The sequence below is a fragment of the Sinocyclocheilus rhinocerous genome, unplaced genomic scaffold (genome assembly GCF_001515625.1).
Source record: "Sinocyclocheilus rhinocerous isolate Xijiao unplaced genomic scaffold, SAMN03320098_v1.1 scaffold1013, whole genome shotgun sequence".
Taxonomy (NCBI): Eukaryota; Metazoa; Chordata; class Actinopteri; order Cypriniformes; family Cyprinidae; genus Sinocyclocheilus; species Sinocyclocheilus rhinocerous.
In genome coordinates, this window is record NW_015642049.1 from 500,383 (window position 1) to 525,702 (window position 25,320).

Consider the following 25,320-nt stretch of genomic DNA (forward strand, 5'->3'; position numbering starts at 1 on the left):
GGGAGTCAATCCCATAGACTCCCCATGTTAAAATGCCCAACTTTACAGCAGAAGAAAAAAACATGTTTCCAGCCTGGTTCAAAACATGATTTTGGTCTATATAGCTAATTTTGCCCTTCATGACAACTGTGAGGGGGGTGATTTTTTTTTTTATAACTAAATCTGTTTAAATTATATTAAGCCTTAAAGTTCTGCATAATTAAGGGTGTGGCCACTTGAGTGACAGGTGGATTGCCGCTGCTGACACTGCCGTCGAGCTAGGTGGGCGTGGCTTCAGCAACCAGCTCCCACCTTTTTGCCCATTTTTGATTATACGGGAGTGACGCGCGGTGATGAGCTTCCAAGATGGTGACGGCCCGCTCCGCCAACTTTGAGCTGCAAAAACACTCTTCAGAGAACTACGGGTGACGTCACGGACACTACGTCCATGTTTTTATACAGTCTATGGTTTAATGGTGTTATTCCTGGTGAAAAACAACGCTGCCCATGATTCTGTAGAGAAATTCGACGAGCAAATATAAAACAGAAATGCTGTGCTTTTTTTTTCTTTTTCTGACATGTTGGTGTTATATGTTTCATTTGGATGTTATAAGATGCACTGAGTAAATGCAGCTGGATAAAACAAAAACTGTGTCCGTCTCCATTTTAGGCTGCAAAGCAAAAACATGTAATTATTTTAAAGGGGGGTGATATAATAATATAATATAATAATACATAAAAACATTACTATGTAATGACAAAAGGAAAAGGTGGAAAAAATATATACCTGTTTGATAATGTTTCACAGATTTGTCTCTTTATGTAAATACGGCCATATATACATATCATGGAAGAAGCAGCACCCAAATATGTGAAAACGTCTGAACATGTTGAACAGATTAATTCAAAACAGTTCCTTGATGCATAGAGTAAACTTGATTTTACAGTTCTGTAGCCTGTTTTGTCCCAGTTCTCAAGAATCACTGATGTCTGACCTCAAAGTAGCCAGCACATTTAAACAATTCACTGTCACAACATGAGCATGAGCATATGACATTATATGCCTCTGTAAAATTCTTCTGCCTTCAAGTGCATCTGGGAAGTTCCAACTTACAAGCTTGGAAGTTATAATTACGATGTGATGCGTTATAGAGTTTTGGTCTGAATAAATTGGACGCATTGAGCAATTTCATATTTCTTTCTCTCTTTTCACTTGACAAACACAGGAAGCGTGTTTAATGCTAATGCAACACTGAAGATCAAAGAATGCGCATTAGGTGTGGAAATGATACTTTATCTGTGTATTTGATCATTTTCATGCTGCCACAGAGAATTATGGGAAGTTTTGTCCCACAAGCCTGGCGCCTCATAAACGTGGCTAAATGAGTAGTGCTGTCTGGCACATCTCATCAAAATGTGAACAAAGTCAATTATACAAACCACATTTACAATTAAAACGTAATTATAAATGATACCAATTAGCTTCCACCTTCATTCTTTAATATCCAAGCAAAAACATTGTGATGGCATTCATGTGTGCTCAAATCGTGATCATTCTGACATGATTTTTCTACATTTACAGAGCCAAAAAAACAGTTTCTTGTGTGGGCTGTTGAGTGGGATTAGGGTCGAGGTTACCATGTTTATTGATGACGCTAATGTGCTGGCATTTCCCTCAAGTGGAAAACTTTATTGATTCTGCTTGCATGTGGAAAACATATGAACTTGCATAATGTAGGTTTGAAAAGAAAAGTCTTCAGGTGAAGACCACATGAATGTTCCATGCAAGTCTTAAAGGGGTCATATGATGCGATTTCAATTTTTCCTTTTACAGTATGTAAAGCCAGTTTCTTACTTTTAAACTTTTTAAAAAGATAATCGTGAGTTTAAAATAAGAAATTAAGTGAGATAAAATGTCACTGTAAGATTTGCAATTGTGATATAAAAAGTCGTAATTACAGTATGAGAAAAAGGTTGCAATTGTGGTTAGCAGTGTGTGGTCACAACCACCATACAATGATAAAAGTCCAATCACTACTTTTTTTAATCCCCCCAAAAGCCCAAACAGTCTCAATAATCAAGCTGTTTTGATTTTCTGAGCAATATGACATATATTGCACAAGCCCCACCCACGAGTACTGACGGACTGTCCCGTATTAGCATATCTCCACCCCCAGCCCGTTATACGCTGTCCGGCATTTTCTCCTTGCTCGAGCAGCTGTAGCGAAAAGACTCTAATGCAATGCAGGTGTTTTTAGTTGGATGCAAAGGTGAACATGAGAGTCTTAATTTTCTCCCGACATGAGAGCCACTGAGGACGCAGTGGATTACTTTTGTTTTTGATGGTAATGCACCACCGAATACGCCTAAATTCGTTTATGTCTGTGCAAATCATTTTACTCCAGACTGCTTTCTGAACGAGGGACAATTCAAGGCAGGTTTTGCTAACAAGTTAAAACTCAAGGATGGATCAGTAGCTGGACCCACTGTTCATGATCCAGCTGCACCTCCAGAAGAAGTAAGTCTCACACTGCGAATCGCCTTTCATCTTCCATGGAAGAGAGGGGCGGGGTGAGCAGAGCTCATTAGCATTTAAAGAGACATGCACCGAAATGGGTCGCTGTGATCAGAGCTGTTTTTGACAAGGTAAAAAGGGTGATGTTTTACATGACCACTGAGGAATTTTAACCAAAGTATGTTGCAGACAGTTCATGAAGACCCTAAATAATCATATCAATTTGTGGAAAATGGGCATCCGATGTCCCCTTTAAACGTCACATTGTTAGATATGAAGTCATCTTGAGAGATTTGAAGTCACACTGAGAGCTATAAAGGCACATTGTGGGATATAAAGTCACAATTCCTATTTTATTTATTCTGAGGTGAGAACAGGCTTCTATATTAACCTTCCAAAGTGTCATTTGCAGATAGCACATATAATTGAATCTCAGCTAAATACATCCCATCCATTTCCCAAATAACCCTGAATTCCACTCATAGATAAGCCGCATCATTCTACATTGGGGTTAAACTGAAAGTTCACCCAGAAGAGACAACGCTTGAAATAGATGACAGAGCTGTAGTGCGATGGTCCACACAGCCTGTCCGCTCGCATATGCTGACGCCATAGGTGGGTTGTTTGTGCTGATAGCAGCCTGTTGACCGTTGCCACATTCATACCGTGTTGTGCTGTTCCGACCCAAGGCTAGATTACAGACGCTCCGATGTGAAATGACCTCATCAGACCTATCAAGTTGTCCTTTAAACCAGAAGAGCACATTTCCTCCCGCAATATCATATAATGATTCTACATGAGAATTGGAGAGGGCCTATTTTCATAACAATACAGAAACCCACGGCTTTACGTAAATGATAGCAGAAATTCAAAAGAAATACGCCACAGCTGAAATCGAACCTTGAAAAACACCTCCAAATGATGCACAAATAGACCAAATCTTGTTTGTTTTTGAAAAGAACGGTCATGAGGTCTAGTACTAATGCATTAGGGATGCTGATGCCAGTTAACCGAAGCAAATGTATAGAGTTAGAGATCTGCTCAGTGAGAGAATACTGAGAACTTTACCCTAAAATTACTGCTTAATGAGGGACAGACCGTTCACTGCAGATTCTTATCTTAATTTAGATACACAGCAGGGCTCTAGTTCAATAGCGCCTTGTTGGCTATGACCCAACGGTCCATATAGGCTGAACTAGCCCTTTCAGTGACTACAATGAAGCATCAACTTGTTTAATGGTTTAAAGCTCTTACCTGATGCACTGGGCTCATTGTAGATGACCAAAGTGGCTGGAGTTGGTCTGCGTTTGCGAATCTGAAGAGAAAACAAAATCTATAATAATTATACTGTCATTAACAAAAGTATTGTGGAGGTAGTAAAACCTATTTAACCATGGTATAATCACTATGATACACATCCTTGAGTGGCTTATTGATTTAATTTAATACAGCGTCCTGCTGGAAAAACACCAAGCTTAAGCTGGTCTTAGCTGGATTCACTGGATTAAGCTGGTCCCTCAGCCTGACCAGTAAGAAAATGCCCCAAAACCACTCTAAAATGATATAAATTTATATTGTAGTTGTAGTATTGCCGTGGTACTTTTTAATAACAGATGGAACACGGGCGTAAAATGTTCATGCTGACTGATTTACCCCATGTGTCCAGACACCAGCATTTGTTGGGTGATTCACTGGGGTCAATACAATCAATTCCCTGAAGAAGGCTGCTGGGTTTAGATCACATTTAGCCTGACAACATGCTGTCGCAACACATGTGAAACAGCAAGAGCTTACACTCAACAATGTAGTCCACCTCCATGCGGTTTGAAATATGCCTGAACATCAGAGTCAATTTTATATGAAATAAGAGATGAACCTGTAAGAATTACTCAGAGTGTGAGAGAGATTCAAGAGCCATCACTTGACCTTTTGAGCCAGTACGGCATTTTCACATCAACGTTTGTTGATCATGTAGAGCTGTTATCAAGCCCCAGCCAACTCACTAGTTGCACGACTACAAGTTTCTCATGACCTTACTGGATGCTGCTGAATTATATGAGGCTGGAAGGTAACATAACATTATCTAGCTTGATTTTATGAAAATGGCCAAAGCTGGGCAAAAACTACTATGCTACAAAAAAATTCTAAGCATCTTGGATCTGCTTGAAAACAAATACATGAAGCGAAGTACTAAAAGTACTTCTCCTCAGTGGTATATTACAATCGCTCCTTCAGCTGCAAGGTCGGTAAAAATCTGAACTACTTGCCTGATTGTGCCAGCACATAAAATCACTGAGCCCTGAACCTGCATCAGTCCAGGTTATTTTATTTATTTATTATTGAAAAAAAAGGCTCCAAGAAACAAGAGCGAACACTGATGGAGAACTTACTCAGCAAAAGACAGACTGCCACTGATTGGACAAGCCGGCATCATCATAAAATCAGCCTAACACTTTCCTGTTATGACATTGTCAGCAACAGTACCAACATCAAACACTTTTACTACCGGGCATGAAGCCTCACTGCTGTATCCGGGTCCATCAATGAACAGCTCTACAATAGCAGGAACAAGGGCTGCACGATTATGACAAAAAAAATCACAATTGTCAATTATTCCCTTGAAATTGTAATAATTGCGATTATTAATGATTGTTTTATTACTAAAACAATGGAAAACCCTTAAGATAACATGTAGAAAGAAAAAACGCAGAATAAGTGGACTTTGAACGATTACGTAATTGTGGCATCAATAATTGTAATCGAGATTAGAAATTCGATTTAATTGTGCAGCCCTAGCAGGAACACAATAAGAATATATTCTGCTGCACAAAAGACAATTTTTACAAAGAACAAAAAAATTTTTTTTGCGATGCACGGTCACCCTTTATCACCAGTTCGCACTCTTTGAAATAACCCTATCAAAATAGTCGACAAAAACTAATTTGGCATGTAATACAGAATTTTGAAAGCAAACAGCAAATGTTTCATTCCCTCCTCGCACTTAAGTGCATGCAAAACACTGTTTGTTCAAGCCATTACGGTGGTGTGCATTAAAAAATTACACATTTTCCAAGCACTACAATACCCTTAAGATAACATGTAGAAAGAAAAAACGCAGAATAAGTGGACTTTGAACGATTACGTAATTGTGGCATCAATAATTGTAATCGAGATTAGAAATTCGATTAATTGTGCAGCCCTAGCAGGAACACAATAAGAATATATTCTGCTGCACAAACGACAATTTTTACAAAGAACAAAAAAATTTTTTTTGCGATGCACGGTCACCCTTTATCACCAGTTCGCACTCTTTGAAATAACCCTATCAAAATAGTCGACAAAAACTAATTTGGCATGTAATACAGAATTTTGAAAGCAAACAGCAAATGTTTCATTCCCTCCTCGCACTTAAGTGCATGCAAAACACTGTTTGTTCAAGCCATTACGGTGGTGTGCATTAAAAAATTACACATTTTCCAAGCACTACAATCCCACTATGCATGACATCATATCATAAAACTGAGTTTGGCAGCAATCTGCACAGATCTGATGCTTCAAGACAGCCTCAAGGGAGCCGAAGAGCAATGCAGGCCAGTCTCCATTAGGCACAATGCAATAAAAGAGCTTCTCTCTACTTACATGCTCGGCCGCCTGGGGATCCAACTGGCTCTGGAAGAGTGGAACGGCAAACTGAATTTTCTTAGGGCTGTTGGGCTCCATGCTGAACGAGAGAGCTGATGGAGAGAGAGATGGAGACAAAGTGGACCCTACTTATCAGCCCCTGTGATTTCCTCTCCCTCCTGTATGGCCCGCCTTCCTTTACTCCACGGAGAGACAGAAAGAGAGAGAGAGAGAATGAGCCACACAGACAAACAGCAGAACAAATAGTCAGTCTGTCCTTCCCACATCCGTGTTGTCCCACTCCCTTTGCTGTGGTCCCGTGTCCCATAAACCTCACAGAAGCAGAGATGGCTGCAGGTCTTCTCAGTGCGAGTTTTCCGACTGCTCCGGGACACGCTCAGATCTCTCTCTGCTTTGCTCTCTCTCTCGCTCTCTCTCTCTCTTTCTCTCACTATCATTAGCAATGCAATATAAGCCCCCACCGGGACCTGCTGATGCTCCTACATTATTTATGATCCTGATTCAGGATGCTGTCGGCAGTTTTCGCATCACATGGCCGGATTTCTCTTCATGGACACGGGTAAACTGTGAGACAAGAGAATGTTCTTTAGAATGTATAACAAGCTCGATCACACTGGCACTTAATTTATAGATTTTTAATTATTCAGGGATTCTTGGGAGATGGGAATGATTTACTGTCCTGCTAAAGCAGCCGTTTTATTTTTAGCCAGAGCGGATGTAATACGAATCAAGGGTTTAAGACAAAAGTGAGGGATGTTTTTGTGTAGTAATATGTAAAATATTAAATGAAGATTCCTATACTTTAGATTAAATGGATTCCATGACATTTCCAGGCATCTGTGACTGGCACAGGGACCTTTAAAATGTATTAAAATAAAGATTGCACTCACAAAGAGCAATTTCTAGCTGATGTATATTTTATATTTAGCTGTACTTTCTAAGGCTAGCATCACTATTACTATTGCTATTAGGTTTGGTATATGAACAAAGCTAATATAACTATATATATAATACTTATATATTTTATATATTTATGAGATATATAATATATGATAAAATATAAAAAATATAAAAATATAAAAAATATTTGATATCTACGTAAAAGGTACATTAAACTTCAATAGACATCTTCTTCTGTACCATTTAATGACACCTCAAATGATATGGTATATTGAGACAGATGTGTGCTGTTGCGTTTGTAGACTTACAATTTTTGCATGGCAGATGATATAGCAGGCATAAATAAATAAATTAATAAAAAATAAATGAATAAAAATAATAAAAAATCACACAGAATATCGCTTTTTTAAGTAACGACCTAGCAACTGCATAGCCGCATTCTAGCAATCGAATGTCAGAATGCCTTAGCAACCACATAGCAATGCCTTAGCAACCAACCACAACTCCCTTTGTGCCACTTACAAAATGTTAAAATGTAGTTTTATATATTCACATTTTAAAGTTAAGCATAATTAGAATGCATATTAGCATATTACATTCACTTTCCAGGCATGAAAATCATCATTTTAAAATACCCAATTGCATTGTTTTGTGGATAATGAAAGTAAACTGTGGTGTAATATTAGGTGTAATAGTTCAAAGACCATGTATTGATCCTAACCGTAACCCAGAACAGACGCTACCTACTGTATGCTGTTTGTTCGGGTCACTGGACATCTGCCAATGAGATAACTGCTATTGATCCACCTGCCTGCTTTGAAATAGGTCATTAGTCTGCAACCTGTCTAAAACACAACCTGAAGGGGGAAATTGAGATATTTCTGCAAAACTATAACTAATAGTCATAATAAATGATAAAAACAGTTGGTTAAATTTTCTTAAACATATTGTAATGGTAGGCTCCATTGTGCAGCTAAAACTGAACTGCAAATTCTTTCTTTTAAAAAAAAAAAAAAAAAAATGTAAAAGTTGCTTTTAAAAATAAATATCACTTTATTATTTTTAATAAAAACCTTTTTTAAATAAAATAAAATAATAAATAAATAAAATACTGCATTAAATTGGTCAAAAGTGATGGGAATGTTATTGATATTTATTTCTGGGAAGTTATTTATATTAAAAAAAAATTATACATAAAAATAATGAATAATGTTTTTTTTTTTTTTTTTTTTTTATAAGGCTACTTTTTTTATTAGTCCATGTAAAATAAAATGAGCAAACCTACAGCAGTGCATTCTGGGATTGGCTTAAGAGTGAAGCATGCCTACCATGCTGCCTTATTTTTTTTTGGTAAATTTATATTGTAAGATACTTAGGCTGCGTTTACACTGCAAGTCTTAATGCACAGATACGATCTTTTGACACATCTGTTTACATTCACTTTAGACACGACTGGTATCCGATATCTGTGCTTACAGTAATTCCCACCTTTTTTTTTTTTTGATTTGTCCATTTGACAATTGGTTTGTTTTTATAGATTACTTTTTTTAAATTGCTAATTTATTCCTTGATTCTTTACTGGCACTCTACTCTTCCATAAAAACAAATTGTTCCGAAACAAGGTGTTTTCTATTTTTTCCGCTTGTTAACTAGATTCAACAAATAGTATATTATAGTCAGGAGTCAGCTGGTGTAACCTGAGGTTAGTCTGGGAAAAACGAGGGAGTGTAAGAATCCTCAAGAAACAAATGAAGAAATCAGGTCACCCTGTTCACCTCTGGAACAAACAGTACCAAACCACCCGACCTGACGCATGTTTACACCCTGTCTTCACTGCCACCGCCCATTTACAGGTTAAAGCTTGACCTAATGAAACTCATCATCAGGAGCAGGTAATACCAGGGAGGAAACTACTGGAGCTTAATGAATGGCACAGGGTGGAGGAGGCACAAAACAGGCACTGTTTATTACCCACGCTCTGTTGCGCAAGATTCAACAGATATGGTTTTATTTCACTGCAAGCGCAATTAATCTAAACAGCAGAGGTTTGTGTCACACAAGCTGTCAAAATTATTATGCATTGAGGTTTGATGTTCAAGAACACACAAGGACAAAAGTACAACCATTTCCTTGTGTTCATGGGTGTTTGCCTGAAGCAAGAGGCCGAGAGATGAAGAAAAGTGGGATTGAGTGGTCAGGAAACATATCCAGCACCCTCTCTTAGACGTGACGGCAAGTGAAATCCAATAGTGCCTGTAATAAAGTTAATTTTCCCTGACTACTCAGTCTGTCTCCTCTGTAGACGAACACAAAACGCCTTTATGCTGCTGTACTGGACACAGCTGAGCTGTTCTAACAGTTGAAAATGAAAATCCCACTCGATCGTCAAGTTATTCAAGCCATTTCTGTTATATATCAGTATCCCCCAGGTCTAATGTAGCCTTTTTATTTTAATGGCCGACCTCTGAATCCATTCAAGCATGCCCACAATATCAAAATCACTCTCCCGCCAACCTTCTATCTCAGAGACGTGTTACCATGGTAACAGTGGGCCAGATTGAGTTATCAAAATAATTTCTGACCCACAGGTATTTTCATCGTCATACTTGGCTAAACACAGCAGTAGGAGTCTGCCATTAACATTGTTGCCCGCATTAAAAATGTTAAGCGCAAAGGACAAGCACGATCAGGCCTGAAAGAGCAGTTACTGGAAAAAATGTAGCCTGGTTCAGATCAAGCATGATTGAAATACAGCACGGTTCTAGTGGGTGCTTATTATTTGGAACCCTTAAAATGTTTTTGTAGAAGCCTTTTAAAGGTTCCATCAAAAAGGTTCTATACATATTAATGCAATTGAATCTTTTAGAGGTTCCAAACATGGAACACACACTACTACTAAATGTTTGTAGGCATGCAATATGATTTGTTTTTTAAGAAATTGATATTTTTATTCAGCAAGGATACATTGATCAAAGGTGAAAGACATTTATAAAGTTACAAAATTCTATTTCAAACAAATGCTGTTCTTTTGAACGTTCTGTTCATCATAGAATCCTGAAAAAATGTATCACAGCTTCCACAAAAATATTAAGCAGCACAACTGTTTTCAACATTGATAATAATAAGAAATGTTTGAGCACCAAATCAGCATATTAGAATGATTTCTAAAGGATCATGTGACACTGAAGACTGGAGTAGCCTAATGACTGCTGGAAATTCAGTTTTGCCATCACAGGAATTAATTACAATTTAAAATCCATTAAAATAGAAAACAAATAATTATTTTCAATTGTGTTTTTTCACAATATTACCGTTTTTACTGCATTTTTGCAGCCTTGGTGAGCATTAGAGACTTCTTTCAAAAAACATTTCTTACAAATCTAACCAATCCCAAGCGTTTGAATAGTTGTGTGCTTTATGGGATGTTTTATTGCCAGATTACTTTCTTGGATCAACATTATTGTACCCAAGATCAGAATAAGAACATAATTAAACAAGAACCTATATAAAAACTATGTATCTCTAAAAATAATAAAATAAAATAAAAAAAATCAATGAATGAAGTTCAACACAAGTGCATGTTTCCTTTCTGGAAGTTACCTGATCAAACACTGTAAATGGATCCCTGGACTGGACAAAATCTTCAGTCACCTCTCAGATCCCAAATACACACACTGCTTGTTAAACTAATAAAAGATTAAAACATGCTGTGAATAAATGCACTTGATTAGGAAGGCTAATTAACTATTGATGGCACAATAATAATAAAAAAAAATCATTAGTAAATTTCATTTCAAACTCGTTAATAAAACCAAAAAGGAAAGCACAATAATAATAATAATAATAATAAAAAGCAGGCATTGTAAATCCACCCTTCAGAAGTTTATGGGGTGAGGCATACCAGAGGGTTTCAGAGCACAAATGCAGTTCATACTTTTATTGAAGCACTTATATGAACTCTTCTTTTCAAACTTGAGTGTTATTAGAGCTGTAAAAGTGTCTAAATCATACAGACAATGTTCCCTCTTAAGCTGCGCGCATACGCAAAAAAATGAGTTGGGAAAGCCATTTGATTGAATTCTAGTAAATGCGAAATAAATGCAATGCTCGGGCAAATCGCTATAGAGTTGGTTTCGCTATAGAGTTAGAACCGGTGATTTCGGTTTACAGAAAAGAGAATGATGTGCGCCAAAAGCTTACAGATCTGTTTAAATGCTTTAGTTTTTTTCTATTCTGTTCTGTTCTATCAGTTTAAATGCTTCAGTTTGTTTTTAGATTATATTATATTATAAACCTAATAAATAATTGATCTCAAAAAGGGAATTCATGAGCAATATCTGCTTCATTTTTTTCATATTATATTAAATTATGGATGGATTTGTTTCTTACAAACATGCAGCTTTTTACTTCACAAGACATTAATTGATGGACTGGAGTGGTGTGGATTATTGTTTTTTTATCAGCTGTTTAGACTCTCATTCGGACGGCACCCATTCACTGCAGAGGATCCATTGGTGAGCAAGTGATGTAATGCTAAATTTCTCCACATTTTTTTCAATGAAGAAACAAAGTCATTTACATCTTGGATGGCCTGAGGGCAAGAACATTTTTAGGAAATTTCCATTTTTGGGTGAACTATTCCTTTAATTCTGCAGTAACCTGGAATATTCAGTATTTTTGTAGAGTATAAAGATTGTAAACCATAATACAAACACCATCCACCATCTCCAGGAACACAACCAAAATTATGACTCGGCAAGTATATGTACAAAATAAATAAATCTTTATTAATGATTTCCATTAAAGATTATCCCTCATGCATCCCAAGCGGAAAGGGAACATGTCCCCTTTGTCGCATAAATCAATTAGTATTACAATTCATTACAGCTTAGATAAAAAAATAAAAAAAAAAACTCATTCACACTGAGGAAAATTAAGTCGAACACTTTAAATCCTCATCTGAAGATTTGACAGACTATCCACTGCTGTTTGAAGGAAAATAAAAAAAATATATATATTTCATGGGCTTGCTAATGTGTGTGTATATATAAAGAGAGTTTAGTGCTTTTTCTTCTCACAGGACAATATACAGGTGCATCTCAATAAATTAGAATGTCGTGGAAAAGTTCAGTTATTTCAGTAATTCAACTCAAATTGTGAAACTTGTGTATTAAATCAATTCTATGCACACAGACTGAAGTAGTTTAAGTCTTTGGTTCTTTTAATTGTGATGATTTTGGCTCACATTTAACAAAAACCCACCAACTCACTATCTCAACACATTAGAATACTGCATAAGATGAATAAAAAAACATTGAGTTGAATTACTGTAATAAATTAACTTTTCCACGACATTCTAATTTATTGAGATGCACCTGTATTTAAAAATGTGCTTTGAAGTGTCTTAAGTGTCTATACATACAGCATGTGATAGACTATCAACAGGAAATGAAGACAGCGGTGTGCATTTTGAGTAGAACAGTAGTTGTGATTGATCAGTTCAAGTTTGAGAGAAAAAAGTTAAATGTATTGCACAGTTAGTTCCTCACAGAGGTTGGATTAGAAAACAAGTCTGATTTCAGTAGACATTTTTGTCCTAGACAGACAAAGACACACTCACACAGAAAACTTTAGCTACCCACAGCCCTTTCATCCTCTGCAAACATCCAACGAGACCTGCATCACATATTAAAACACATCCCAAAAGATTTATTACATTTCTGTAATATATGTACCAGACGGATAACACAATAAGCCTCGTGCCCTTTGCGGATTCGGACAGTGGAAGATCTCAACCACTGCAAAAGTGGAATCTGGACTCAAATGCATGAGCATATTCCCTGTAGCTCTAGTCCAGAAGAAGTCGAGTCTGGAAGGGCTACACGGACCGAACCAGAGAGAGGTGCTGAGCCGTTCTCAGTGCAAAGCTTTAACCAGTGTTCGTTGTGACTATTTCACAAGATTTACTTCTTCACCTGCTGAAGGAAGCAAAACAGAGATATTGATTGAGAATATTGTTCCAAAACCTAGTGAGTTGCCTGCCTACTGCCTTCTAAAGCATGTACTCTGAGTGTAAAATTACACAGCCCACACAAATAGTGGGTAAAATGCTGAATTTTGATCAAGTGACAGTAAAGATTTCTATTTCAAATAAATAAATCTATCATGGTTTCCAACATTGATAATAACAGGAAATATTACTTTAGCACCAAATCAGCATATTGGAATGATTTCTGAAGGATCATGTGACACTGAAGACTGGAGTAATGATGCTGTGCCAACACAGGAATAAATTATATTTTAAAATAGAAAACATTTTTTTAAACCGCATAATATGTCACAATATTACTGTTTTTACTATGTTTTTAATCAAATAAATAAGAAACTTTTTTCAAGACGTTAACGTAAACATTCAACAGATCAACAGGTCTGTATTGATTGAGCATAATGTGATCCATCAAAACCAACCTCCATCCTCTGTTATGATGCTCACACAGGGGGCTTCCTGGCTGGGAGAGGAGATCTACGTGGCGACACAGCAGCCAGAAGCTCGTTCACAATCTCCTGCCTGATTTCATGTGCGATACTTTCTTTAATCTGCAGGAGGATGAATAAGAAATGATGTTAGACTGCATTAAAGGTAGGAAAGTCAAAAACTAAAAATATAGAGAGACCTAAAATGCTGCACAGGGACTCGAATCGGTGAATAACTGATCTTAATCTGTTTATTTACATGAACGTTTGGCAAACTACCATTCAAAAGTACTTTCTGGAATATAAGTCATGTATTTATCACCTGAAAAATATATTCCAAAGCGACTTCGTCAAGCATATTTGTGCTGAATGAAAGTGGTACGCAAGCTAGTTTATTTTCAGTTTCGCAAGAAATAAATTTGTTTACTAGAAAAGCTAAACTTTTTATTCTCAAAACAGCTGAACTACTATCATACTGCTGAAAAAAAGTTAAGTTAAAACTGCTATTAAAACACCTATTTACAATGTTTCTTAATTAATTGCTTGCCTTAATTTTCTGTTCTATGCTTTTGTAACGTATCTTGTATATTGCATATTATTTCACCTCTGTCTGCTGTTTGGCTGTTTATATGTTGCATACTATCTGTTATTTACCTTGTGTAAAGTGTCCTTGGGTGTTTGAAAGGCGCTATATAAATAAAACGTATTATTATTATTACGTTACAACTTTTATTTACTGCCCAAAACGGTTTGAGAATATATATCTATAAACCTGCCATACAGCAACAAGGTCAACTATGTTAAACGATTTCAACAGTTCTCCATATATGAAATCCAAAGAACTGGCAGTGCTGTGCAGGGTCAAATACATATTGATACGCTGGTGAAGAACATCAGGTCTTGTCTTAGGCTGTTACATCACTCCACAAGCCATGAAATTACCTAGGTGACTACAAGGATCCAATTCAGTCCAAGTTTCCCTCATAAGCATCAGAATTGCTGGACCATCATGACAGTCTAGTAAATTAGCATAAACTGATGCATGATATTTCATGAGCAAATCTGTCAATCATCACACACACCACCAAAAACCATTATGGCTACAAAGAGCTCACTCAAACGGTGCCAAAGACACAGTTAAATAGGCTTTTTTCCGCTTTCTTTTGAGATGGAGAAGGAAACACATGCTGCTTTTGTGTCTTCAGGTTTGACAGCGCAATTTCTAGATTCTTTGGCAGAATCGAACAGAATTTCAGAAGCTTATTTCTGCCAAGGGGGAAAAAAAATCAGACTTTTCTTCACAAAATTGTGACTTTATATCTCACAATTCTGATTTTTCTTCACAGAATTGCGAGTTTAGGGGAGCGCGGGGCACAAAGTAACGCGGGGTAAGTTGTAACACACGTGGTTTAAATATTTCCACACATGCTAGCATAACCAAATTTACAGCATTTACTAGTTACTATATCAACATTATATAGAGAAAAAAAGTGCGCCAAAATTCAAAAGTCTTTTGAAGATATCGCTGAACATTAAAGACAGTAACCAGTTTTAAATTCCAGTTGCACAGATGGGGTATGTTGTAACACTGCGTTACAATGTGCCCTGCTGTGCTATTCTATGACATTTAAGCTTTTATGGTTAAGAATTTGTACTAGACAAGTGTGAAATTACTGTGGATAAAAAAAATTATACTCTGAACCCCATGTGGATTTACACAATTTGAGAAAGTCAAAAAGTGTTACTTTGTGCCCTGCTCTCCCCTATATCTCACAATTCTATTTTTTTCCCCTCAGAAATGTGAGATATACACTCAGAATTGCAGAAAAAGTCAGAATTTTGAGATAAATAGTCTTATCTTAAAAAAAAAAACTGGTGAAAATAAGACAATTCAGATATTTCTCAATATTGGCCGTTGGCATTGCTGTATATTAGTCCTCTCATCTGAGTTCTGTCACCTCCTGTATAAGATGTTGCAGGTCACCATTCCCTCCACTTGTACTCCTCCATTCGGTGGGACTGCAGTCCTCCATCGTCCTGCTCCTGTGTCCATCCAGTGACATCTCGTCCTCATCTCTGCTCAACTCCAAGGAAGCAGGTGTCATGTTATGCTCCATCCTCTCTGGAGAAATAGGCAGAGGAACCTCCATTCCAGGCCTTGCAGGGACGGTGGGTGTGAGGTTGAGGGTTGCCCGGTAAACGCTGCCTCTCTGCGGGGAATGAGAGCAAGACTCAAGCGTTCGGTTGAATCTTCCAGGGCTGGACGCCCTCGACGAGCGGCCTGAACTGAGTGTGGCAGCCTCATATCCCAGTTCAGACTGAAGGTACAATTGCTCCTTCAGGAGGTCCGTCACCTGTATATTCACATACAAGAATTTATAAAGGATGAGAGGAAACTGAGAGTAGAACAAGGCATGCAGATGATATCTGATACAGGACCATGTAACATGATAATAATCCACTCACCGGCTCCATGGCCTGCAGTGCTGAAGAATTAGACAGGCTTTCCATGCTGTGACCTCTGTGCATGCCCTGCGAGACACGTATCTCTTACTAAAGGTTAAAAAACATCAACATACACTACCGTTCAAAAGTTTGAGGTCTGTAAAATGTTTCTGAAAGAAGTCTCTTATGCTCACCAAGGCTGCATTACTGGATCAAATTGTAATATTAATAGTAATTTTGTGAAATATTATTACAATTTAAAATAATTGTTTTCTATTCTAATATATTTTAGAATACAATTTATTCCTGTGATGCAAAGCTGAATTTTCAGCATAATTACTCCAGTCTTCAGTGTCACACGATCCTCTAGAAATCATTCTAATATGCTGATTTGCTGCTCAAGAAATATTTCTGGTCAAGAAACTAGAAAAATATTGATGTGCAGCTTAATATATTTTTGTGAAAACCATGGTACATTAGGTTATCAGGATTCTTTTATTAATAGAAAAATTCTTTGTGACTTCACAATTATCTTTATTTTTAATTAATTTTAATGCATCCTTGCTCAGAAAAAGTAATAATTTAATAAAAAAAAAAAAATAAACAAAAAATCTTCCTGACCCCAAACTTTTAAATGGTACATAACTTTTCACTTGACTAGTTTTCACATTTCAGTCTGCACTAGGGGTGAGCGGTGTGACCAAAATTGTATATCACACTGACGGTATGTAACAGTGATAGTTATTTTTGCTGTAAATTTAACTCAACAATGTTTTATGTATTATATAATTACAATGTAACGTCTATTTATGGTTATTCCAAATATATCAGGTTCAGTGAAATTCCCATTGGAATTTACATTAAGACTAGTCTGTACTTCCAATCCTGAGAGGGTATAATAAAAATGACAGTTTTGTTCATTACTTTCTAACAGAAATATATTGTAGGTAGCCTATTAGGTAAATGCTATAACAGCATAATTGATAATTTCTTATGTGGCAGTTGTTGCTGCATTCACTGACCATGTGGTGGCGGTAGAGGCTGCTGTGCTGTGAGCTGCTGCGCATCTGTTCATTCAGGGAGAGCAGATGATCTTCCAACTGCAGCTCCAACTCCTGCAGCTCCTGCCTGACTGCCGTCCGCAGTGCTTCAAGTTGTTCCGCCTCCCGCCTGCAACATCACAAACCCCAATATAAGATGTAAGGGTTTAAGTTTCACATAGTTTTTTTTTTTTTTTCACAGTCTGGCAAACAGTCAGTAAATACTTCACAAGTCAGTATTTGAGGAGGCAGCGATCACATAAATTTAAGGTTGATACAGAAAACCAATATTTTAACACTGTGATCATCCAGTACCAATCTGATAGTCATTTATTTTTCAATAGTGAAAAATCATTAGTACACTGTAAAATTTCCAACCACCTTCAACTGCCTTAAATTTCTTAAGTACAATCAAACTGGCTGTCATTTTAACTTAAATTATATTAAACTGACTTTAAAAAATCTACTTAATTAATTTGACGAGTTAAAGTAAAGGGAAAACTACATTTCATTTTTTACAGTGCATTTATGATTTGTTCACACATTTTAGGGTCATTTGTTTGAAGACTTATTTATTGCTAAATCCGCTTTTTCTCTATGTCATACTGCACAGCCATATTAACAATTAATTTATGGCTATATTCGCCTTTTCTCTGTCAAATTGTACAGGCGTTTAGTATGACAGGAACTGTGGTGCAAACATGTACCATAACCATACTTACCACCACACTTACTGTAGCCTGCTGCATACATACTGTATGGTTAGTTCTTTTTATGGGACCAGTCTATTATAAAATTGCGTGAATGAAAAAAAAATACATATACAGGTGCATCTCAATAAATTAGAATGTCGTGGAACTATATCTTTTTTTATTTTTTTGCAGACCCCCTGTAGCCCCCTGGTGGTCCTCGGACCCCAGTTTTTAAAAAAACCCATACATGCTACAAAGCTGTTTTTTGTCTTTCTACACCAGAAAATCTCAAAAGTGTCTGAGATTTGGTCAAAATGAGCCAGTGGGTGAAATTTTTCCCTCTGTGGCTTGTGATTTGGGGAACTATGAGTTCCTCACCTCTCATCTGGACTGAGATGCTGGTAGACCATAGACTGCTGTCTCATGAGAGCCAGCTCCAGATCCATCATCTGAGTCCGGAAGACATTCAGACTCCTGCGTCGCATCTGGAGCTCCTGCAGCAAACAGCAAGTCAGTAGGGACAAAAATAATAGGGATAAAGACTTCCCAAAAACTCTTGCACAAGCTATATGAGCATCTCAGTTTCATAAGAGACTTCACGTGATGCAACTCAGGGTTATGAAAATAACATGTGACTGCTTCATCTTTGGGAAATGATGTACCTCATAAAGCGGTTGGACAGAGCACGGTGTGCTGATCCTGTCAATGGGTGTGTCCCCTCCATGCACGGATGAGCTCTGCCAACAAAACCACAGATCGGTTATGACTTATGAGTCACACAGGAAAAGCATGTCTAAACTGAGCCCAGGATAATGCAGCATGCTGACTCGGCTGATTATATGCATTTCAGGTGGGATTCGCAAGAAACCGGAACACACTTCCTTTTTATACTTTATGCAGATATATTACTGACTCTGTGCAAAACAAAACAGTTATTACAGGTCAGAGGCTACATACATATACACCAAACACACACACACACACACATATATATGCGTGTGTGTGTACATGTACATGTATATGTATATCGTATGTATAAGTGTGTATATATATATGGCAGATTTTTTTTATTAATACTTTTATTCAGCAAGGATGAATGAAATTGATCAAAAGTGACAGTTTATGACATTTATACAAATTATTTCGAATTTCCATTTAAAATATCCAGTATGCTGTTCTTTTCTATTTATCAACGAATAAAAATGTATTTCCACAAACATTAAGCAGCACAACAGTTTTCAACAGAGTGAAATACTTAAATACAAAATTCATTTGATGATTTTCTGTTTTTATTTTGAAATTATTTATTTATAAATAATATATAAGAATAAAAGTAATTGTATTCATGCAATTATAACAGCTTTAATAATACCGTATTGACCCGAATATAAGACGATGTTTTTTTCTTGGAAATACATCTGAAAAAACGCGGTCGTCTTATATTCAGGGTCTAGACTTTGACATGTCAATAATACACCCACAACACTAGGTGGCGCCAAATACGCATAAAACGAGTGTGCCATGAAATACGTAATGTGATGCGTGTTGTAAAGATCGCGAGTAAAATCAAAAGAAAAAGAAACCCTTTGATTATCACAATTACCAAGCAGTGCTGAAACTAGTATTAATTTTAATAATATTAAAATGAATACTAGTTGCAACACTGCTTAGTAATCATAAACAACTAAATTCCATTTCACTAGCTGCATGTGCCTAGCAACATTCCTTAAGAAGTCTCATCTCGACTTTGGGACACATCCCACTCTGCTATTACACATTACTCTATGTTTCCTAATCACGGTTATGTGTAAAATAACATAAAACAGTTCAGCCCATCCAAATATATCTTCTGTGTTAGCAAAAACTTCACCAGCTAACCTATTTGTACCGGCAAATACTGTATACTGCCATTCCACCCTGCTTTAAACACAAACAATTACTAATAAGAGCATGTCAGGCACAGCCTCATTAATAATCACGTTTACCACAGGTTAAGATTGTTTGGAGAGTCATAAAATCCCATCAGGTCATGTAATAAACAAGTATGAAAAGAATTTTGGCAGTTTTTACCTGACCAAGGTTCTGCATTGTCCCACGAATGTCATGCAGGACCCTCCTGAGCTGCATCTCTGTGCTGCCCATCACAGGGACAGGTGCAGGAGGCGTCTCAAAAGAGCAAGGGTAGGGGGGAGATGGATAGTATGGATAACTGTAGGGGGCACCAGGGTGATGAGGAGAACCGTTGTAGCCCAGTCTATAGGGGGCACTGTGGGATTGTGTGAGAGGAACGTGAGGTTGGTACGGGCTGCCATGCATGTTCAATGAGGGGCCGCAGGGAGCTCCCTGAGCAACATTATAAGGTGAATAGAATGGGCTGTAAGGCAAACTGTGAGGATGAGCATAATGCATATTGTGCTGGAGTGTAAATGGCGCCCCCTGTGGTGGAGTAAATGTATTGCTCTTAAGTGGTTGAGGATAAGGTGAACTCTGCGGTTGTGGGAAAGGAGTGTGGTGGGGAACTCCGGTAGGGTACGAGGAGTTGTAGGCCACTCCGTGTTGGGGAGAGTAGAAGGACCCATGAGGAGGAGGAGGAGGAGGAGGAGGAGGAGGAGGGTGGGCCAGACCTGTAAATTGACTAAGGTTTGGGACACTACATGTGCTCCAGTTTGGACCTTCACCCAAGGGCCTCTGGGGCCAGTCTGCAGGGACACTATAAAGCGAGCTGGAAGAGCGAGTCAGATGCTGGGGTACATTGAGAAGATGTGGTGGCGTTCCCCTGTCCGTCTTTGATCCACCTGCTGGAGCAGATTTCAAGAGCTCAGACTGGCCATGATCTACTTCATCTTTTTCCATAATTGAATCCACTTCTTCTCGGACACTGAGATTCTCCTCATCGTAGCGGTACGAGTATGAGGGTGGGGTACAGTGCTTGACCGAACCCTTTCCAAGTTGGATTCGCATGGAGGTGACCACTCGAGCTGGGCTGAGCGGAGAGGTTGGGAGGGAGCTGGATCTCCTTAAAGGATTCCTTTCCAAGCTTTCCCTCAGCAAGTTCCTGTCCCTCACCCATACTCTGGCAGGACGCTCCTCATCCATAGAGGATGACCTCTGATGGGCTGTTTGGAGGTCCATTTGTCTTTGAGTCGTAGCGTGGCATTGCTCAAGGTCCAAAGTCTCTGGAAGATCTGAAGACTCTGGCCCAGAGGATGGGCGTAAATCCTCAGAGAAGTCTAGATCAATGCCTAAACCAGGCTGGCATATGTTGCCTTCATGAGCTACATCCAAGTTGGAATCTGTTGCAGGATCTACCATTGTACTCGAATCCACTTCTGGAGAGTCTGTGGTGGGTTCTTGCGCTGTAGTGAAATTGGACTCAACTATGGAAGCCCTATCATAATCAGGAGAAAGGAGCGGTCCATTGGGGCTAATATGGTCAGAGTTTGGATTGGGACTCTGGAGGCTGGTGATCTCAGGGAGTTCTCGGTTTGTTCCACTCTGGCTAAATGTGCCTCTGTTGGACTGAGGATGGGCTTCCTCAGCCTGCAATCTCTCAAAGTTGGGGTACTCCAATGCTATGGGTGTGCTGACTTCTCCTGCATGCGATGTCACTGTGGTTTCGCTGTCACAGCTATCTGAGCTTTCTTGTACCTAATAAAAGTTCAAGAGCGAAGTTTCACTTCCATTATCTATTGAAGGACTGGTTCTTAGAAACATTGATGTTGAAAGTCACTTTTAATAGACACTTTGTATTTTACCACTTAGAACCCAGCAATTTATTCTTGTCCTCATTTATGTTTTGTAAATTCCCCTAAGAACACATATGCCACAATTTTAAGTTCTAGTGCACCTTAATTCATAATTTCGAAATTTTCGATTCAGAGGGCTTTTCAGAGATACCAAATGCTGGATTTGGCCATGACAAATTCCACTACTTACTGTATATTCATATTCCTATGAAATATTCATATAGAACTTATAGAAGTCAATATTCTGACTCTCATTTTTTGTATTACCAGTAGCCCCGAATGCATGTTCATAAATAACTAGACAATATTAATGAGGTTGGGAACATCCATTTTTAACAAAATGTAGTTAAACCAATATTCAGAAAACCACACTTGATTACATTAAATGGAGGCACTGCTAATTTATTTGATTATTATTCATATAATTTTTATTTTACAAAATAGTTATATAAATAATAATAATAAGTAATTATTACATAAAAAAAACAAATTTTAAAATAAAAATGACAATTTTCATATTGTAAAACATATATAAAAATATAAAGTTATTTTACGTTTTCATACTATTTGATATCAGTGCAAGCTAAATTCCAAAAATGTTTTTTTTTTTCTTCTGTGGGTTCAAAAGGAGGATGACAATCTTTGTATTCATAGGCTGTAGAGAGTCCAGATGGTTCTGCCCACACTCACGTACCTTCAGGTGATTACCCGAACCGTCTGTGGATGGGTCCTCTGCAAACCCGCTGCTGTCAGACTGCTGGCTGGCAGTCCTCAAAAACCTCTCTGTAGGGAGACACAACGTGAGCACCAAAACTGAGTGCGATTTCTCAAAATTCAAGCCAGTTATTATAATTCATGCTCATGAGTTTTAAGGCTTAGATCTCATCATTTAGGTTGAGTGTGGTGAATATTATAAATTACTGTCACCTATTTTTCTGTTTTCCTATCACTGTTTCAATGTAATTCTGTAACTTACCTAAAGAAATGTTTCAAGTAAAGCTTTGGTGACATACCTTTGCATGGAACATAATTATGACAACTATTTTATGTTGTAATCTACATAATGACACAAATGCAGTTGATAAAGAGCTGGAACATTCTTCTACATATTTGAATAGTGAACATCTACTGATTTCTACCACATGAGGGCAGGCTTGATCCATACTTTATCTAAAACACATACTAAAGTCCCCTTCAGCTCTTAGGGCTGGGCCATAAGGCAGCATGATAAAACACATCACAGTTATGTTGAGTGTTTAAATAAGACACGTCTTCCCCTGTGTTCTTAGAAAAAGTGTGTTTTTCTTTTGGGAATGACAACCGGATTTGATCACACAGTCATTGCATTCTCAAGAGGAATGAGTCTGACATTCCCAGCAATCCAAATCTCACAGATGTTGTAAACAATACCATAGTAAAACTAAGTGCAAAACCTATTGCTAAGAAGTCTTAAGAAGTTGCTAAGAAAATTGCATATAGCCTTTGACATGTATACAAATTCAGTTTCCTGGTAACGTAACTGATAACCGCAGTCAGCCCACACTCACCGCTGCCAGCTTGAGACGTGCCACCAGGACCAGGAAGAGCTTCATCCTCATTGCTCTGCAACTGCAAAGAAACAAACCATTAACATTTTGACTGATCACAACACAGCAGCATAAAATCACACTTGAACATTACATAAGTTTTAAATACTCAAAGTATGCAGCTCATGAGCCATTGTTAGAAAATGCGGTATGACAAGAGGCCAGCATATAAAATGACCTGGTAAAAGTACTGGGTGGTTGGACAAACAGATAGTCACACCCCAAACTCACACTATTGGTCGAGCCAGTGTTACTATATCATGCTGTGTCGGGACGCTCAAACAAATAGAGCTATAAGAGACAATGTTACAGAGACAACATGTAACAAGTGGTTTAATTGTAATTGTCTTATCTTTTTATAGGGATTTAATTTAAGTTGTCATCATTTACTCACCCTTATGTTGGTCCAAACCTATATGACTTACTATATGACTGCAGAAACACTAAAAATACATATATTTTCAAGAACACTGGAGTCCATTGACATTAATTATATGTACCAAAAAACCAGACATTTATCAAAATATGATCTTTTATGCTCCACAGAAGAAAGCCAGTCATACAGGTTTGGAACGACATGAGGGTGAGTAAAACTTGATACACTTGAAAGCATGCAATGTTTCCTGCTGAAAAAAAAAATACTACTGAGAAAAAATAAAATAAATTACAATAGAAAACACTAGAGAAACGTCAACTTTAAGCAGCATTTCCTGCAATTGCTACGGCCAAAAAGTTAAAGTAATAAAAAGAACAAATATTAATTGTTCATTAATATACAAAAATGATATTAATAACAATAAATCACTATTATTATAATATAATAATTATTATTATATATTATTCTTAATATAATTGTTTTGTTAATACTGTAATAAAATAAATATAATATATTCTAAACATTATAAAATTGTAGGGCTTTAAACAAAGAATAATATATTATTAATAATATAAAATATATAATTGTTGTTGTTTTTAATATAGTACTTTTTCATATTAATGTTCAATAAATAATAGATTGCATATAATATAATATAACATAGCATAGCATAGCATAGCATAGCATAACATAACATAACATAACTTAAATATCCAGAATTGTATAGAGCTTCGACAAATAAAGGAATGAAAGAATGATATCCGACAAATAAAATAATTTTTGAAAGACGAACTGCAAATTAGACTGAATTGACCACAGGAGTCATCATTCTGAATCAAAATGAGTCAAGAACTGCTTCTGTTTAAGGTCAGGTCATAACGTCTGTGAAATTTCGCGAACATAATCACGTCACTCTAATAGGAATCTGTGTGATCTGGAAAATTCAAAAATGTCAGGGTTTCCCGCTGCAAAAACAAGATCCTGTGCAAAACACAGCAACTTTTATGTGACTTGATGGTCTTTATCAACATCAAGCTCGTCATTTGTTCTGGCGGACATAAAGGAAAAGGATTTGACAATACTGCTGGCATGTAATGGAATGATAACAAGTGATAACAAGCCAGTGATGGGTTTTGCTCAGAAATCAATAGTCTTCATTTATCTCATGCAATGCAGCCAGGCTGTCTGAGTCAGCATTCAGGAACGGCTTGCAGGACATATGCCAGAAAAAGAAAAGAGGAACAGAGAGTGTGGTTTTCTGTGAGAGAGGGACAAGCACGTCCGATTGGAGATCACAGCCCCCACAGACGAGCATTTGGGGAGGAAGAAGCATAAGTTATGTAAGAAAAGTCAACAAGACATGGGAGAACAAATCCACAGAACACCTCACAGTAATGTGAATAAACATTCACATACACTTCTTGGTCGAAATGCCCGCCTAGTGGGTATTAGCATAAACAGTTGTTAGTCTTAAGTGAGTGTAAACAAGTATAAACTCAAAACATCTGCACTAGTAACCTAAAGGCCCGTTGCTGTTAGTAATATTGTTCTCTTTTCCTTGTCATTTTTTTCTTTTTTCATTTTTTCGTCAAGTTTTTGATTTTAGTTATTGTTTACTTGTTTGCTTTAACAATAACGTGTATGTTTAATAATTACTTGAATTAATAATGCTAATGTTTATTTAAATGAATTTACATAAGTGAGAAATTCTTTGTTAATATTTATATTCATATTTTAAGGTAAACTATGCAATTACACACACACATTACTGGTCAAAAGTTTGGAATCAGAACGATTTTTTATGTTTTTTTACAGGAGTTTCTTATGCTCATCAAGGCTGCATTTATTTGATCAAAAATACAGGAAAAAATGCAATATTGTGAAATATTATTATGATGTAAAATAAAGTTTTTCTATTTTAATAT

General features: G+C 37.1%; 2 protein-coding genes and 1 long non-coding RNA gene across 4 annotated transcripts in view; 1 reads left to right on the forward strand and 2 right to left on the reverse strand.

Moving 5' to 3' along the window:
• Window positions 1-2,684, forward strand: part of LOC107755375 (uncharacterized) — a 26,506-nt gene extending 23,822 nt beyond the window's left edge. The window contains exons 4-5 of the long non-coding RNA XR_001641685.1: window positions 1,973-1,978; window positions 2,674-2,684. This is a non-coding gene — a long non-coding RNA (uncharacterized LOC107755375). The remainder of the gene's footprint in view (window positions 1-1,972; window positions 1,979-2,673) is intronic.
• LOC107755374 (protein phosphatase 1 regulatory subunit 1C-like) overlaps window positions 1-6,532 on the reverse strand; it is a 29,398-nt gene extending 22,866 nt beyond the window's left edge. The window contains exons 1-3 of one of the 2 annotated variants that reach the window (XM_016572155.1): window positions 6,453-6,518; window positions 6,134-6,311; window positions 3,749-3,809 (exon numbers count right to left, since the gene is read on the reverse strand). In XM_016572155.1, coding sequence (XP_016427641.1) covers window positions 3,749-3,809; window positions 6,134-6,214 — 142 coding nt within the window. In that variant the 5' untranslated portion in view covers window positions 6,215-6,311; window positions 6,453-6,518. Of the gene's footprint in view, window positions 1-3,748; window positions 3,810-6,133 lie in introns of both variants that reach the window. The other variant, XM_016572156.1, reaches the window with a different exon arrangement.
• Window positions 6,533-12,417: 5,885 nt separating this feature from the next.
• Window positions 12,418-25,320, reverse strand: part of LOC107755362 (sperm-specific antigen 2 homolog) — a 41,122-nt gene continuing 28,219 nt past the window's right edge. The window contains exons 9-18 of the mRNA XM_016572140.1: window positions 22,981-23,058; window positions 22,128-22,216; window positions 19,758-21,335; window positions 18,350-18,424; window positions 18,066-18,181; window positions 16,978-17,125; window positions 15,977-16,042; window positions 15,469-15,864; window positions 13,505-13,633; window positions 12,418-13,014 (exon numbers count right to left, since the gene is read on the reverse strand). Coding sequence (XP_016427626.1) covers window positions 13,526-13,633; window positions 15,469-15,864; window positions 15,977-16,042; window positions 16,978-17,125; window positions 18,066-18,181; window positions 18,350-18,424; window positions 19,758-21,335; window positions 22,128-22,216; window positions 22,981-23,058 — 2,654 coding nt within the window. The 3' untranslated portion in view covers window positions 12,418-13,014; window positions 13,505-13,525. The remainder of the gene's footprint in view (window positions 13,015-13,504; window positions 13,634-15,468; window positions 15,865-15,976; window positions 16,043-16,977; window positions 17,126-18,065; window positions 18,182-18,349; window positions 18,425-19,757; window positions 21,336-22,127; window positions 22,217-22,980; window positions 23,059-25,320) is intronic.